This window comes from Pteronotus mesoamericanus, unplaced genomic scaffold (assembly GCF_021234165.1).
Source record: "Pteronotus mesoamericanus isolate MK-2021 breed Mesoamerican mustached bat unplaced genomic scaffold, CSHL_Meso_final scaffold_651, whole genome shotgun sequence".
NCBI lineage: Eukaryota > Metazoa > Chordata > Mammalia > Chiroptera > Mormoopidae > Pteronotus > Pteronotus mesoamericanus.
The window spans coordinates 15,500,907-15,515,068 of NW_026555325.1; the positions used below are offsets into that span (position 1 = coordinate 15,500,907).

At 36.5% G+C, this 14,162-nt stretch overlaps 1 protein-coding gene across 11 annotated transcripts in view; it reads right to left on the reverse strand.

Moving 5' to 3' along the window:
* NEB (nebulin) overlaps positions 1–14,162 on the reverse strand; it is a 199,472-nt gene that overhangs the window by 120,978 nt on the left and 64,332 nt on the right. For all 11 annotated transcript variants that reach the window (XM_054562772.1, XM_054562777.1, XM_054562775.1 and 8 more), the window contains exons 47-57: positions 13,191–13,295; positions 12,090–12,197; positions 10,372–10,683; positions 9,875–10,081; positions 9,332–9,436; positions 8,006–8,113; positions 5,524–5,835; positions 5,123–5,326; positions 2,195–2,299; positions 850–957; positions 193–504 (exon numbers count right to left, since the gene is read on the reverse strand). In XM_054562772.1, coding sequence (XP_054418747.1) covers positions 193–504; positions 850–957; positions 2,195–2,299; positions 5,123–5,326; positions 5,524–5,835; positions 8,006–8,113; positions 9,332–9,436; positions 9,875–10,081; positions 10,372–10,683; positions 12,090–12,197; positions 13,191–13,295 — 1,986 coding nt within the window. The remainder of the gene's footprint in view (positions 1–192; positions 505–849; positions 958–2,194; positions 2,300–5,122; positions 5,327–5,523; positions 5,836–8,005; positions 8,114–9,331; positions 9,437–9,874; positions 10,082–10,371; positions 10,684–12,089; positions 12,198–13,190; positions 13,296–14,162) is intronic.

A 14,162-nucleotide genomic window follows, 5' to 3' on the forward strand; every position in this document is an offset into this window, starting at 1 on the left:
TACCAAAGTAACGGGGACATTGCTGGTTCTTTCTTTGTGGTATAATGTGTGGGTGACTGGACAGAGTGTGGCCATTGGTTGAGGGAAGTATAACTCAGTTGTATAAACCAATTTCCCACACTTTGGGGGAACTCTGATGCTTAAGAAAGCATATGTGTTGTTTTGTTGACCAAAGGAAAATCTTAGACTCACATCACTCTGGAGGTCATAAGCCTGCCGAGCATGGATGACGTCATTCTGGTCAGGCAGGCACGTCCACTGGTGCAGGTAGATCTTATAGTCAGCATCACTGACTAAGCTCTGGCACTTCTTGGCCAAGACCACCCCTAGCATGTCCACAGGGCTGCTGTACTTGGTCTTCCACTTCTCAAAGTCCTTCTTGTACTCCCTGTCACTCTGGATCTTGGCCACATGCATGGACCACATCATCTTGGGGTCATCTTTGATGTTGCGGGCGCCAATGTGGTGGCCAAGCTGCTTGCGAAAGCCTTCCTTGTACTTGTACTAAAGGGGAAAAAAAAAGTCTTATTCCTTTCAAGATTAACTTATATTGCCATATTTGTGGTGAATTAAAAAAACACATTAACTCAAAATATTTCACTAAGCCTAGGAAGCTACAGATTTAAGTTACTTTTCATAGGAAAGATTAAAGGCTAAATTCAGCTCAAATTTCATACATAATAAATGCATCCTTGAGCTCATCCTCACCCCACACTGCAGGTCTGGAATCATTTCACTCTGTTTTAATTTGTTACTCCTTGTAAGATTTTGTTCAATTTAAAATGAAATCGAAACTGCTTGGAAATGATGACTTGCAATCAAATCAATAGAAATGGGATAAAGTCTTACTTCGCTGGCAATGTCTCGAGATGCTTTTGCTGCTTTGATTGGTATGGCATCAAGTGGAAGATCGTAGCCTTTTTTCTTCAACTCCTCATAACCCATTCGATAGAGTTTCTGTTAAGAGATGAAGATCACTTTGGGGAATAAACAACTGCAGCCTAATGAATCCAATGTGCTAAAAATTTTAAGAGTCCATGGGAATAGCATCCAGAATATGCAAATGTAATTGGAAATTATCCCCATTGATTGCTAATGATTCTGTTTTAAACTCCAAAGCTCTTCAATTGCCTAGATAAACAAAATTAAATGCCAGTGCTTTTCAAATGCATATGAGAATAAAGCAGAAGTAAACTGATAGAGAAAAGAAATAAAATATCATTTAGGTGCTGTTTTCCAATTAACTTAGAGTGTTTCACTAGGAGTTTTTGTTAGAAAAGAGCAATGCCTTTTCATCTATCACCTCTGGTGGGGAAAAATCATACCTAGTGAGCTGTCTCTTCCATGTAGCTAAAGCATTGCAATACTGAGTCTACTTCACAGTATAAGGTCATCCAAAGTAGGATCACATCTGTATGTATGGACTATATCCTTCATCATTTTTAAAATATAAGAGTATTTGAGGGAAATTTAAATAATTGAATTTTAAATGCTTAAGTGAAATAATCTGTTTCTTCAGATTTGTTACATAATTACATAATTGAAAATGTAATTTAATACATTTTATCCAGAAACAAGATTGTTTAAAATGTCTATTGATTTTGGGTTCATACACACACACACACACACACACACACACACACACACACACATTTTTTCCTTTGTGGCATTTCTTTAATACCTTACTTAATTTTGAAGTCTTTCTACTAGAGTTTGGAATTTGTCTTTAAAGTATTTAATTTTTATGTCTATAAAATTCAGGAGATTATGCTATGACAACAAGAAAAGTAAAAATGAAATTCTCCTGCAAGAGTTTTTATGCTGATTTGTTTGACATTTCATTGAATTTTATATGCTAGGCAGTATACTAGTGAAGCACTACGGATTCATTAGCAATTGTCTGTGTCTCCAAGGAGCTCCTCTCACATAGAGGAGAGTGATAGAAGCCACTACATTATCGGCAAGTGTAATCATGGACTACAGGGACAAAAACACTCCCCCCCTTCTCTGCCTGAGACAGGCAGTGGCATTATGTTGATATTCAAGCTAAAAGCCAGTAAACAAGGAATCTAAGTCACATGTAGTTCATTAATGGAAATAATCTAGGCATTTGAAATAACTTGCAAATAAATTCACTGCCTTAGAAGCAATTAAAATTAGCTTTCTGAAAATACATGCTGAATTGGAAACTCACGTCACTTGTGTTGATTAAGTTTGCTTTAGCCAGAATAATGTCAGGTGTATCTGGCATGATGTGGATTTGAGTCTTGTCCTTGTCCCAAGCCTCTCTATAGAGTCTCTAAAATGAGAAATAAGAATTTTTCAGTGATATTGTTAGATTAGTGAATGACATAGTTAACTTGAAACAAGATTACTGAATTCATCTGAATTAAGACTTACAATTGATAGCATAAGCAGAAAATAGCTACAGCATTTCTTGCTTTATCTGGGACATAACTGCTTTTCAAAATAGAGATTGTGAATTACCCTTCCCAAGTTACAGATAACCCTGCCTATAAGAGATCAACCCAAGTAACTGGAGCCTTTGCCAAGATGATAAAATGGAGCAGCAATTCTCTATCTGTTGGGCTGTAGAAGTTTTTCTCAGTGTTAAATTGGGAGACAGACTTGTTTTCGCAAAAGATGACATAGTCAAAGTGTGTCTAGAAATTAAGGAGTCTCATTTCCTATGTTATTATTTATAGTTATACCCCATAATTATTTGAGGGGATTAGGATTCCCAAAAGGATTTTGTATGAGAATTTATCAAAAATTCTTGTGTGTTCCAAAGCAATCCTGTCTTTCTTCACAGAAGGAAACCCAAACAAAAATCTTACTGATTTACCAAAACTAGGATATTAACATTGTCAGAGAATATTTCCACAAGATACTCATCAATTACAGAGCATAAAATAGTAACGACAGTGGAGAAACTTGGAGACGCCAATTTAAACAAGTGATCAAAGACAAAAGATCAGTAATGGGACAAATTGATACCCTATTATCTCCTGGTATAAAGGAGGACGCAACATTGTGTTACCCTGTTAAAAATACAAAACCTGAATCTAGTCATGATGAAACACCATACAAACCTAAACTGAAGGAGATTCTATAAAATAACTGGCCTGTGCTCTTTGCAAATGTCAAGGGCTTGGAAGACAAAGACATAGTTAGGAACCAGTCCATACTCAAGGAGACTAAAGGTATGACAAGTGAATTCAATGTGTGATCTTTGATTGGCTATTGGATCAGAATTTGTTTTTTACTTTGTCTAAGAACATTAGTGGTAAAATTGAATAAATTCTGTAGTCTAGTATTGTTTCAAATTAATTTCCTGATTTTGATCATTGTACTGTGGTTATGTTCTTGTAGAATGTTCTTCTTTTTAGGAAATATGCAATATTTAGGGCTAGAATAGTGTCATGAAAAAAGGGAAGAGAAAGCAAGAGAAAGCAAATGTGGCAAAATGTTAACAATTGGTGAATATGGGTGAAGATTTATATATGTATATATAAATTATTTGTATTTTTTTGCAACTTTTCTGTATGCCTGAAATTATCTTAATACAAAAATTTTTAAAGTCTCATTGGTTCCTTAAACTTGTCAATTTCCCTTTGAGGCGTGTAGTGTTGGGTGTACGGGGTTGGCACTTTTCTGCTTCCTGAACATGTTTACTACAGTCCATTTTACCCAGGGAAGCTGATTAAGACCCTCAGGGCAAAAACAAAGCAAGGCTTGTAAATTTCCATATGCATGTATTCTGGTTCTGCGCTAACCTTTCTGATTAAGTAAGATCAGCGTTTCTCCATCTGTACTGTTAGTGTTGTATATTGGATGATTCTTTGTAGGGGCAGGTGTTGGGGGTCATCTTGTACATTTTGGGATGTTCGCAGTGTATCTGACTTCTGTCCACTAGATGCCAGTAGCATGCCACCCTCAAATTGTCACAACCAAAAAGGTCTCTAGGTGTTGCCAATTGTCCCTCTGGGACAAAACTGTCCCTGGCTGAGAACAGTAAGCTGGATCATTTGTTTAAAGCCATGTGTCACTGTTACCCCAGGGAAAATAGAGGAAATGCTAATATTTGTTTATACTGAGACAGATGTATTGATCTATTCAAAAGGAGGGACAGGAGGCTTAAGGACATTGGGGCCACTCTCCTGAGACCTGTAACCAGGGCACACCATTGAGAAGTCAGTTCTGAGACACTGATGTCAATAAATTTCATGGCCCAGGTTTTTTCTCTTAACCACCTTACTAGTTCAGAACTTTGTAAACAGATCTGTTTCATGGAGGAAAAAAATACTTAGATTCCACAACATATGTAAAATATATTGCATATTATATATATTTAGATCCTTCAAAGACCAAAATCATTATTTTTATATATTGATTTAAGCTTTCTTACTAGTTCTAGAACCGTAGTGCACATAATTCAACTTTACGTAATTTTCAGGATTACGCTTTTAACTGAGCAATTATGATTACACTTTCTGGGGTTTTTTTTTTTGGGTAGAATTACTCTATACTGCTATCTTTCATTTATTTTATTCCATAAATTTTATTGAGTACCTCATGTACATCAGACACTGATGTCAGTGCTAGAGAAGGAAGTTGAAGGTGAGCTATATATATATAGACATTTATAAATATATTTATATATAATTGTCTAGGTATCTTGATTCAGCTAAACCAAATGCATTAGTATCACTTGGAAGAAAATAACCTCTTTATAATATTTCTATTGTGCCTGTGTACACTATATGTCCTTGTTATACATTATACCCCAACAACAACATAGAACAACAAAATCTGGGTATTAAATGCACTCAAGTTTCAATGAAGAAAAATTATATTCAACAGTTTTCTCATTACACTTTGGATAAACAAACAAACCTTGGGTGACAAAAACTGATACTAGCCCATTTTTACATAATCCAGTGTGGGGTAAATGATAATTCAAATGAAGTTACTAAGTATAAAATACTATGCTGTGTTATGTTATTTTGTGTGATGTGATGCTATGCTATTTTACTAATTTATTAAGCAAATTATATTTGAGCACCTACCAAATATAAGGCACTATAATTTATTTTATTCATTTCCAAATAATTGCACTCACATCACTCCTGTTTTTGGCATTTGTCTTTGCCAGAACTACGTCCATGGCATCAGGAATGCTGGTGAACTTATTCTTGTCTGCGGGCTGACGATATTTCTTCTCACTGATAATTTCTGAAGCCCGCTTGTTCTTCTCTGCCTCCAAGGATCCCAGGGGACTCCATCCTACGCCTTTCAACCACTCAAGGTCAGACTTATACACATTCTGTGAAAATACAAAGCAAACAATTAAAATCCCATTCTCATCTGGACTCTTGACTCAGTGAGTCTACACATTACAAACAGATGCTCTTTAAATATTTAGTAATAATTCCTCTTCTAGTTTCTGTCTCTTTATGACTGAATGGCTACTCATATGAGATAGGAAGTAATATATAAACTATTAGATTAATAGAAGCTGACCTCACTCTGTAGTTCATAAGCTTTTTTAGCTTGAATAACATCGTTCTGGTCGGGCAGGCACGTCCACTGATGCAGGTAGTTCTTGTAGTCCACGTCACTGACCAAGGCCTGGCATTTCTTGGCCAGCACCACCCCCAACATGTCCACTGGGCTGGTGTATTTGGTTTTCCACTTCTCAAAGTCCTTCTTGTATTCTCTTTCACTCTGCATTTTGGCTACATTCATGGATAGCACAAGCTTTGGATCATCTTGCACACTCCGGAATCCAATATGGTGGCCAAGTTGCTTACGGTAGCCTTGTTTATATTTAAACTGAAATAAGAGGAAATAGCTCTTTTATTAATACAAACAGATATTAAGTTAAGCTCAGTTTGCTTTGTCTGTGTGTTTGTTTTCCAAAACTGAAGTGAGGGAAGGGATGTCTATGTTAACTTAGTAAGAAATGTAAAACCTTAAGTAGAGGCTTCCAAAGAAACATAATGTAGCTGAGTATCAAGAGAGGTTGGGAGGGGAAATTCATTCCAATCAGAGGCAGAAATATATTTTGGGATGTGCTGGCATTGTGTGTATTGACTTTAGGGTATTGTTTGATAAAGCACTTGTGACATCCTTAAAGAAATAATGGGAAAGTTGAATGGCAAAAAAATAAAATAAAAATAGGAACATTTAGAACTTGATGAACAGGACTAATTGTGAAGGTTAACTTATTAAGCAGCAGGATTTTTAGTGGTTTCCATGGTTATGTCCTATAAATTTGTCCTGTTTAGGATCGAATTCTTTTTTTTTTTTAAAAAGTGTTCCCATCTTTCGGAGATCCACGAAGACAACCCTTTCCTAAGCTGGGTTTAGTATCAGCTCACCACTTGCACCAGCCACTTCGTGTGGCAGGTGGCTATAGGATCGAATTCTTAATGCCCATATGGTTAAAAACAGCTAAATACAATGTTAGATTAGAAAGAAAATTCTACGTTATCTCTGCATATGGCCAAGGTGGGTCAGAAGGACCTACATAAATTTAAGAAAGTAAAAGTGAAATCCAATATTTAGATTCAATTGGGAAAATTGCATTAGTGCTGGATGACAATAACAACAATGACAAGAATGATAGTAATAATAGCATCTACATGATGCTAGATGCTGAGCACACATTACACCACACGGAAGTATGTTATATTCTCTCTTGACCCCAATTTCATGGTTATGTACATTAAAAATACTCAGGAGTTTAAGATGACTATAAGCTCTTTATGGGCAATCTGACAAAACTGCTTACAAAAAAGTGTCACAGATTCTGTATGGACACAGAGAAAGGCAAGTCAGAAGCTCATTTAGTCTGGCCTGACCTCCTATAGCAGGGAAACAACACCAAGTTTTGAAGCACTCTATTCTGAGAAGGGTTTTGAGAAAAAAAAATAGAGTAAATCACAAGTAGAATGATCAGACTGAAGGAATTATAAAACTAAAATCAAAGGAGAATATGTAAGAAACTTGAAATGTTTGAAGAGATATCAGGTAGAAGAGGAAATAAATACTTTGTGGTGTTTCTACAATACAGAACTATAGCTAATAGGTAACATAGTTAAGTTCCATATAATAAAACATAAAATAATTTGAGATTATCCAATAAGGAAATGGACACAAAAATTCTTATATTCATAAGTATTCACAGACTGGATGACCACACGTTGGAGATGGAGAGAAAGTAGCATTGAGTGGGTAGATCGGATTAGATAAACTAAGTTATCATCTAACTCTAAATTCTATTATTTTAACTTATTAAGTATTTATAAAAATTGCTCCAATTTTCTTAAATTTTATAGGTACAAAAACCATTTGAAACTGAGAGGAGATAGAATCCCTACGATGGTGGGAAAGGTCACTTTAGTTAATTTTAGGGTAAGATTTCAAAGGTTTCTAACAGGTTCACCTGGAAAGAAAATAGGTACTATCAAATGCTGCATTGTTAGGAAATTATTGATGCTATTTATTTAATTGCTAATCTATCTTTACCTTATGAGGAGTATATAACATTAAATGAAAACGAGTTTATATTCTGGGGAACTTGCAATCATCGTTACTGCCATTATTGCTCTAGCCTCATCACCAGATTGATTTCATTTTAATGAGGTATTGACCTTCAAGCCAGAAAGCAGGTAGTAATACATTATCTAATTAGTTTCCCAACACTTTTGGAGTGCCCCAGATTAATTGAATTAGGGAGAATCTTCCCTTATATTCTTAGAATTTATTGTTAAAGTCTGTCCTTACACAGCCTTCCTCTCCAACCCAATTCCTTCTTTTGTTTGGGTTGAAAGATTTTGATTAAGAGGTTGTGCTTTCCTATGAAATTCTGGTAATTTATTTCCTATAGCCAAGCTCCTCTGAATTTTTTGCAGTTAATTATTGGAATTAACAAAATGAAGCATTAAGGTACCTGATTCAAGTAAAAATATATTCTTATGGAAGTCAAAGTAGTACTTACATCACTAACAATATCTCTTGAAGCTTTGGCCAACTGTACAGAAATTGCATCAACTGGGAGATCATAACCTTTCTTCAAGGCTTCTTCCCATCCAAGCCTATAGAGTTTCTGTAAATTAAAGAAATGATTTAATGTTATCGAGTGTATATTAAAACGTCAACAGCCCTGGCTGGTGTAGCTCAGTAGATTGAGTGCCACCCTTCAAACCAAAGGGTTGCTGTTTCAACTCCCAGTTAGGGTACATGCCTGGTTTGGGGGCCAGGTGCCTAGGAGGGGGCATGTGAGATGCAAACACACAATGATATTTCTCTCCTTCTCTTTCTCCTTCCCTTCCCCCCTCTAAAAATAAATAAAATCTTTTTAAAAAACCCAACAGATTACTGAACAAAAATTTTTCTAGAGAATAGAGATCTTGATAAATCTAACATCATCTACCTTATTTCTAAAGATAGGGATAAAAGCAAAATAAAACGAGCTTTTTAATAGAGCTTTGACTAAGCATCACATGATCTGGCTTCAGTTTTTTGGCTCTGAGATGACCCCCACACCAGGGCATATAATGGAGTGTGGCCTTTTCTGTTCAGACATGATATAGGCGTGTCAGGTATGTCGGGTAAATTTCCCATGCTATGTACTCAGATTCTGAACAAAGATGTTAAAATAATTGATAAGAAAAAGTCAGGTAACAAATATCAATGATCTAAGTGATAAAAGTAATTTTATTTTAATTAAATAAAAGTGATTATCTTAGTGATAAAATACCTTTTATAAGGTGCAATAAATGAGTTAAACTTTTTGAGTCAAATTCATTGAATGGATGCATGTATGTGAAAACTGAATAATAATAAAAAGAGCTGAAAGTCATCCAGGACTTACTATGTGTCGGGCACTGTGCTGAGAACCTTACATGGAATTTCTCATTTGGTCCTCACAGCAATTCAACATCATAGGCACTTCCATGGTCCCAATTTTAGGGATGAGGAAATTAAGGTTTAGACCCAATATTGTACAACTTATAAATGGCAAAACCGAAGTCCAATCAGGCCCATTTGATACAATAGTTTCTGTCAACAATATTTTCTGATTTCCCACTCTTTGCCAAACACAGTGAGTACTGAGAAAAATAAAACAGCACTTGTCTCCATGGAACATGCAGTCACAGCTGAAGCTCTTGCTTTTAACTATATCTTATGCCATCCTTAGGCTAGCCAGTTTGACTCATTCATTTCATTCATTTCCAACGTTTTAGCATTTTCATCAATTTTTTTACCATTATATCACTTAATAAATTTAATTAGCTTCAAGCAAAACTTTTATGTAACTTACCTGACTGTACTGTGTTTGATTCTGCTTGGCTTGTAAAATATCTGGTGTATCAGGCATCAAATGAATCTTGGTTTTGTCTTTGTTCCAATCAATGGTGTATAAGTGCTAGGAAGTTGAAAAAAAAGCATTTGAAATTTGAATAACTTTTTAGGACAAACCAGAAAGAAAAAAAAGTATAGCAGAGCATTTGAATGCACACAATTGAATTAGAGTAAATTTATTTATTAACTAAAATAGTATGTCATTCAGAGAAGACACCAAAACCAAACTCAGATATTAAAAATAACCTTTTTAAATGTTTCCTATCTTCTAGGATAGATCAAAATGCTTAAGATACAATAATTGAAAAAAAAATTCTAACTCAAAGGCAAGAGAAATAAAAATAAGAGGTAAGCAGCAGAAGAAAACTGCTGTAGGACGTGCCCTGGAACTGTTTGCCAGTGCCTCGAAGTTGTGAACCAGAATCAAATGTGCCAGACAAGGGCCAGAGCTGTGAGCCCCACCTTGCTGGAAACCGTATAGAAGGATGGCTGTTCTGCCTACCTTGTTCATGGTAAGTGCATTCTGCTTGGCAAGAACCAGGTCCATGGAGTCAGTCTGCTTCTTAAACTGGAAATTGCTAGGGTGCTGGCGATATTTCTGATCACTGGCATATTCAGTTGCTTTCTTGGCCTTCTCCACTTCTAGGGAACCAGCTGGACTCCAGCCAAGCCCTTTGTACCATTCATTGTAGTCCTGCTTATATTCATTCTATAAGGAGAAGAGGCAAATCTACTTTATCTTATCAATTTACTTTTTTAACTCTACTTTTATTGGTGACACTATTAGAGAAGCCCCCATTCTCTGCCTCTGCCCACCTCCATCCAGACCTCACCCCTCTTCCCTCTGGCCATCACCACACTGTTTTCTGTGTCTATGGGTTATGTATATATGTTCTTTGGCTAATCTCTTCACCCAACACAAAAGTATGGCATGGAAGACTGTGATCTCCCTTCCCATGCTAGGAATCCATCTATCATCCAGAAAGAAGAGAGCCTTACTTCACTCTGTATATGATTCATATTCTTGCTCAGCTGGATGTTCATGGCATCTGGAAGGAGGATGTACTTGTGAATTAGGTGCTTATAGTTGGTGTTGGTAATGTTGGCTTGGGCATCCTTGGCAGCCGTGACACTGAGCATGTCGGCAGATGTGTGGTAGCTGGTCTTTGTCTTCTCATAGTTTTTCTTGTACTCCCGATCAGATTGCATCTTAGCCACTTGCATGCAATGGACTAATTTGGGATCATCCTCAAGACTGCGGAAACCAACCATTTTCCCCTTCTCCTTTTCATAATTATATTTGTATTTATACTGTGAAGATAATTGGAATATTTATTGAGAGCAATTCCCTTGACTTAGAAATCATTCTAATGTTAGCATTCTGTATTTCATAACAAGTAATACTTGTATAGAATTCTATGGTTCACAAAACACATTTTTCACATTTATTTGTGTAACCTGATACAACTCTTCCTTGTCAGGTAGATGGCAAAGTTATTGTTACTGCCCCCATTTTATAGATGAGTAGGCTGAGAGCCAGAGGTGAAGGGCTTGTAAGGTCACTAAGGATTAGAACCCAGGTCGTGTGATGATTCACCACACTGACTTCCACACATGCTCTGCTGTTCGTGTTAAAGAGGCCTTTAATTGCTAATAAGAGTACAGCAAATGAGAGAATAAAAGCAGAATGTTCTAAGCAGCTTGATGCTTCCATGAGAAATCATCCAGGCAGTTTTTACTGATGAGAATAGGTTCTGTTATGAGATACACGGTATAATTTTAGAGTAGCTTTATATTCCCCTCTATAAAGGAGAGAACATGAGACATGGATACACTCTATCTATCTCTTGCGGGTGTGAGTGTGTGAGTTAGGGGGTGGAGCTGGGAGAGCCAATATCTCCAGCATAATAGAGGGAGAAGAATTTGGAGTTCTACAGGGCAATGTAGGAGTGAGATATGGATAGATCAGTAGGAAAGGAAACATGGAGAACAGAGATAGAGAAAGAGAGAGAAAATATAGCTGGGGGATGACTAAGGAAAGAGTGTTGAGAAATGTGCTCCTCTGACTACCCCCAAGTCATTAAATACTCACTATGAGTGGATTTGGGGAGGGAAACAACCAAATGATAGAACTGAGTTTCACAAAGCTTACTTGTATGTTATGGCAGTGGTGTGCTGGCACACCAGCTTCTTGGGGCAAAAAGCCTTAAGTTGTAGTGTTTGCCAATTTCTGTGGTGTAAATACTCCCACCATGGCCAATGTCAAGCTACCAACAGTTTAACAACTGGTTTACACAATTCCCGAATATTTGATAATCACTTGTCATGAGCACAAAAGATCAGCACCCCCAGCACACCACTTCACGAGACATCCTGTTAAGAAGACAAATCCTAAGAGGCTAGAACAATAAAAGTCTTTGGGTTTCTACAGGCCATAGCCTTGGTGACAGAGTGAAAGGCAAATTCACCTAGATCTCATGAGTCAGGGAGCAGGCATCTATGTGGTCATGATTGGTTAGCATTCTATTTTTTCAGAAATACCAGAGAAAACAAAATAGCAAAGCTAAGAAGAGTTCACAGATTAGAATGAGGCTATTGTTAGCAGGAACATTTTCTTCCATATGTTATCCACTCAGTTTTTCCAGAACTCAGCCCTTATCATTCTGGTAGATAAGAACCCCCCACCCAGCCAGGTGACTGTTTTCCTTCAGACTTACATCACTTGCAATGTCTCTTGAGGCCTTGGCAGCTTTGATAGGAATTGCGTCAGTTCTGAGGTCGTAGCCTTTCTTTTTAGACTCCTCTAAAGAAAGTTTGTAGAGTTTCTGTAAGAGAGGCAGAGGAATAATTTTCTTTTAAATAGAAATCCTGGATTAATTTTAAAATAGTAAACTAGCACTGTGGCATTATTTTTATTTTTGAACAGAATGTATCACTGGTAGTTCAAAGGCTGAATGTTTTCACAAATAATGATTGCGTTTGAAAAAAAATTCATTACAAACATATCTTTAAGAAACCAGAAAAAGTGAAAGTTTTCTATTATAGGTTATAAATACACTTCTAAAAAATGTGAAAACCCAGTAGATTCTTACTGATGCATTTTACCAAGTAAAAGTCAAGGGAAGACTACAAAACAGCCTCATTCTTACATCAAAAGAACACTTCATTGTTTTGCAGTCGACACTTTTATTTATATGATTGTGTGAGTTCTACAATCCAAAAAGAGATCAGCAATTCCAAATCTCTATGTAATTCAAACAAAGAAAAGAAAAAAAAAATAACAGGCAGAATTAGAGGATTTCCTAGCAACTACGGTTAGGATGACAAAGGAAGTGGAATAAAACACCCTCTGCATTTTCTAACATTAAGTGTTGCACATTTCTTGTTATGAGGCTTGCCCGAAATTCTTCAAAATGTGCATCTTCCTTTTCCATTTAACTTTTCCAGAGCCCTTCTTTAGGACCATCTCAAAAGCTTGGTGGATGGACGCTTTAAGAATGAAGTCCTAAGATCCTCACTTTTTCTTTTCCCCTGTCCCTCAAGCGCTTCTCTTCTTGCCAAGTGTCTTAGTTTGAGCAGGAGGACTTGCCCCTAAAACAAAATCCATCTGTCCTTCAAATTCTGAATTGCTGGGCCCAAGTCTCATTGATAGACTGACACCAATTGTCAGTGAAGCAAGATAATGAAGGATTCTTGTTTTTGGATTCCTACTCTTACTTGCAAAGCATTTACTCTCATAATTAAGATTTATTAGTTAATTCGTTTTTACTGGTTCAAATAGGTGGGAAAGAAAGATAACAATGGGGAATTATACTCACGTCACTCATGTTAATTGCATTTGTTTTTGCCAAAATAATCTGGGGGATATCAGGCATGATGTGGACTTTGGTCTTGTCAGCCTCCCATGCTTGTTTGTAGAGTTGCTAGAAAGTAAAAACAAATACACACACACACAAAAACCCCAGTGGAAGTTAGCCTCTTAAAAGGAGCCTTGCTTAGTATATATGTCATTGTTCATAAATATCAATATTTTATGTTATTAGCTCAGTCTTATTTTATTAAATTTACTGAAAAGGTGCTTATTCAAACAAGACAGTGGAGAGGATGTAGGATAGAAAGTGAAATGTCCTATCCTCTTATTTGATGGCCTAGAGACAGCATTGCTCTCCTAAAATTTTCTAGGCATATTAAAGCCCACATATATTCCTTTTTATATAAATGAGATCATATAATTCTCAATGTTCTATATCTTGCTCCATTTAGAAGTCTACATTAACATTAACTCCCTTGCAAATAACAAAACTTTTTAAATCTTTGCAATCTGACAGGTAAAAAAAAAATGCTATCTCTTTGTTTCAGCAAGTTTAATGAGAAAAACAACAACAAAACTTCTTATAGTGACTTCTTCTAGACCAGGGCTCAGTAAACTCTTCCTGTAAAAGGCCAGATAGTAAATATTTCAGGCTTTGTGGGTCAAAGGATCTTTGTCATTAACTACTCATTTTGCTGTTGTTGTGTAAAAGCAGCGATAGACAGTATGCAAAATTTTAATTAACGTAACTTGCCACAAGTGGTTAGTGGCTATAGTATGAGGACAATTCTAGTGGAAAGAACAATAGGTAGTCAGAATTTGGTTCTAGTCCAGACTCAGTAGTTTGCCTGCTGTGTGTCTTTAGGGGAAGGGCTCCGCCTCTCTCCTTAATGCTGCAATGAAGGATTCAACCTGATGATCCCCATGCTACTTCCCAGTGTTAGCATTTGCTATTTCTATGATTCTTGTCTTGGCATCA